General features: G+C 39.9%; 1 protein-coding gene across 1 annotated transcript; it reads left to right on the forward strand.

Annotated features, from left to right (window-relative positions):
* Nucleotides 1-530: 530 nt before the first annotated feature.
* LOC122069762 lies at nucleotides 531-1,996 on the forward strand. Its single transcript, XM_042633843.1, has 2 exons — nucleotides 531-726; nucleotides 803-1,996. Exons 1-2 carry the CDS (start codon nucleotides 676-678, stop codon nucleotides 1,115-1,117), a joined length of 366 nt encoding a protein of 121 aa, XP_042489777.1. The 5' UTR covers nucleotides 531-675; the 3' UTR covers nucleotides 1,118-1,996.
* Nucleotides 1,997-2,354: the final 358 nt, after the last annotated feature.

Genomic DNA, 2,354 nt, shown 5'->3' on the forward strand with positions numbered 1-2,354 from the left:
ATAGCCAAACCTTTTTAAGGGGGGGGGGGGGGAGCTGAACACCATTTAGCTGAGACGAGGCTTACTTGAGTTGATTAGGACTTCTTATTTGTTTTCTTTTTTCTTTTTTTGGGTATATGAACTCTAAGTAACCATGGAAGTTGTAGTGATGAAACCGGTAGAATTTCTTAAGTTGGAACTAATGAAGAGTTAATAGTTTAGCATTCTTTTGATTTAAGTTTGTCATGTCAAATACCTGGTGCATAATTTATGGTTCACTATATTGTTTGGTTTATTTATTTTATGAAGTTTATATATTGTGTTCCTTCTCTTGTCATTGTTGTTGTTTTCTTGCTTTGAGCTCAGGCCTTCTGCGAGGAGTTAATCCGAAAAGCAGCAGATCTAGCTTGGATAATGATAATATGAAACAGGTATGTTATTTTCTCCGTGAATTTGTGGTTTATCTTTATTAAAAGTGTTTCTGTTATGAATTTAAAGGAATACACAAGTGGGAACGGTATCCAAATTATTTTTATTTTCTGCACCAGGTTTTTAGAGCTATGCTCTACCCACTTTTTTCTCAATCTGAATGGAAATTCTCCTTGAAATCCTTTCTTATGTTAACGTCATGATCGTTTACTGAACCCATTCACATTTTGGTGGCACATTTACTGCGAGAAGGAAAAGGAGTTGATCATGAAAGAATATCAGTCACTGAAGGACAAAAACGAACAATTAAAAGCACAGGTGGGTGAGACTTCTATATGCCAGCAGTTGAGGCACATTTTCACTTTATCTGATGGTGGTCCCTATTTTGTTGCAGATGGTCAAGACAATAAAGGCTGAGGTTAAGGAAACTCCTGAAGAAGCTTCTTCTATCCAAGGCGATGTATCGACATCTTCATCTACAGAACTGCCATTGCTAGTATACAACAGACCACCATTGTTTCCACCCTTTATTTGGCCTCCCATCATTCATCCTTTAAACCCCATGCAAATGCCAGTTGTTCCTGAAAATGCAAGCATACAAAAAGATCTCATGCCATTTAACTATGAGCCGGGTTCATCAAATGAACGAGGAAACCTCCCAAGTATTAGTGGGCCAAGCGCCCCCTTCTATATAATACCTTGCCCGTAGTTCCTCCCTTTTCCTGACCATGGGAACCAACTCCATTCACAACCCCTGGATTCCTGTGGCTGGAAGGAAAAGCAAGATGAGAACTCCATTGACAACCAACTTGATGAGGGATCTTCTTCAAAGGCAATGGGAGATGTAGGTAATTATCACCAGTCTTCGCCTAAAGAGTTAAAAGCAGATGCTGTTTCGTCTACAGAAGCAAACACCAACACCACAAACACTCATCCTGAGTCATCAATTGGGTTCCCAACTGAACTCATAGGAACTCACCCTCAAGGAGTGGCCCTTACTCCTGTGCCCCTTAGATCAGTCAAACCCACTTTTACTGTGAAGTGTGAGGATGAGTCCCTAACAGATTCTGTATTCCAAGCGGAGGCTGTTTCTTCCGCAGCCAGTTATATTGCTAGTCCTTTGCCTGAAAAGTTGCAGGGAGCTTTTTGTATACCCGAACAAGAAAATGGCAGATGCTTCTGCTGCTGCTGAGGCTAGAAAGAGGAGGAAGGAGCTAACAAAGTTAAAGAACCTCCATGGTCGCCAATTCCGGCTGCATTGTTGAGCCCCGACAAAGTTTTGGTGAAGTCAATGAACAAAATTGGTTTCTGATGTTAGAGCCCAATCCATTGCTGCTCTCTGGAAGTCTTGGTGGTGGTGGTTCTCATATTGCAGGTTAATTTCTCGAGGATCATAAAAGTTTCTTCGATTGTACAAGTACGCAGAGTTATGATTGGCTACACCTTTATTGATCTCGGTTCAACTGTTGAAGCCTTTTAGAGATCCGTTGCCTCCAGTAGTGGGTACACTAACATGATTGTAGTTTTTAGAGTTCCCTTGGGGTTTGAAAATTTAGAATTTCAAGTTGTATAATGTGAAGGTTGTTAATGATATGGTTTATAGCTCAAGTGTATTACTTGGAAGAGAGAGCATCAAATTTTTGCCGTACTGTATCCAAAAGGAGAGCAGAAATTAGAATGAAGAGTTATCTTTCCCCAATAAGCATCTTCCAATCTTTCCATATTGAAAATTCAGGGTCATGACGAAGTGTACAACAGTGGACTAAGGTGTACATGGCCATATATGGGATGCATGCCAACGCAAGAGATGTGATTTGATTGAATTGGATTCTGAAATTTGGCACAGGATTGGTCCAAAGAGTTACATTTCATCAAATTGTCAGAATAGCTACATTATGTCTTAGAATCACATTTTTTTCAAAAAGTTTGTTGTAGTTTTCGGTAAT

The sequence above is a fragment of the Macadamia integrifolia genome, unplaced genomic scaffold (assembly GCF_013358625.1).
Source record: "Macadamia integrifolia cultivar HAES 741 unplaced genomic scaffold, SCU_Mint_v3 scaffold704, whole genome shotgun sequence".
In the NCBI taxonomy this organism is placed as follows: domain Eukaryota; kingdom Viridiplantae; phylum Streptophyta; class Magnoliopsida; order Proteales; family Proteaceae; genus Macadamia; species Macadamia integrifolia.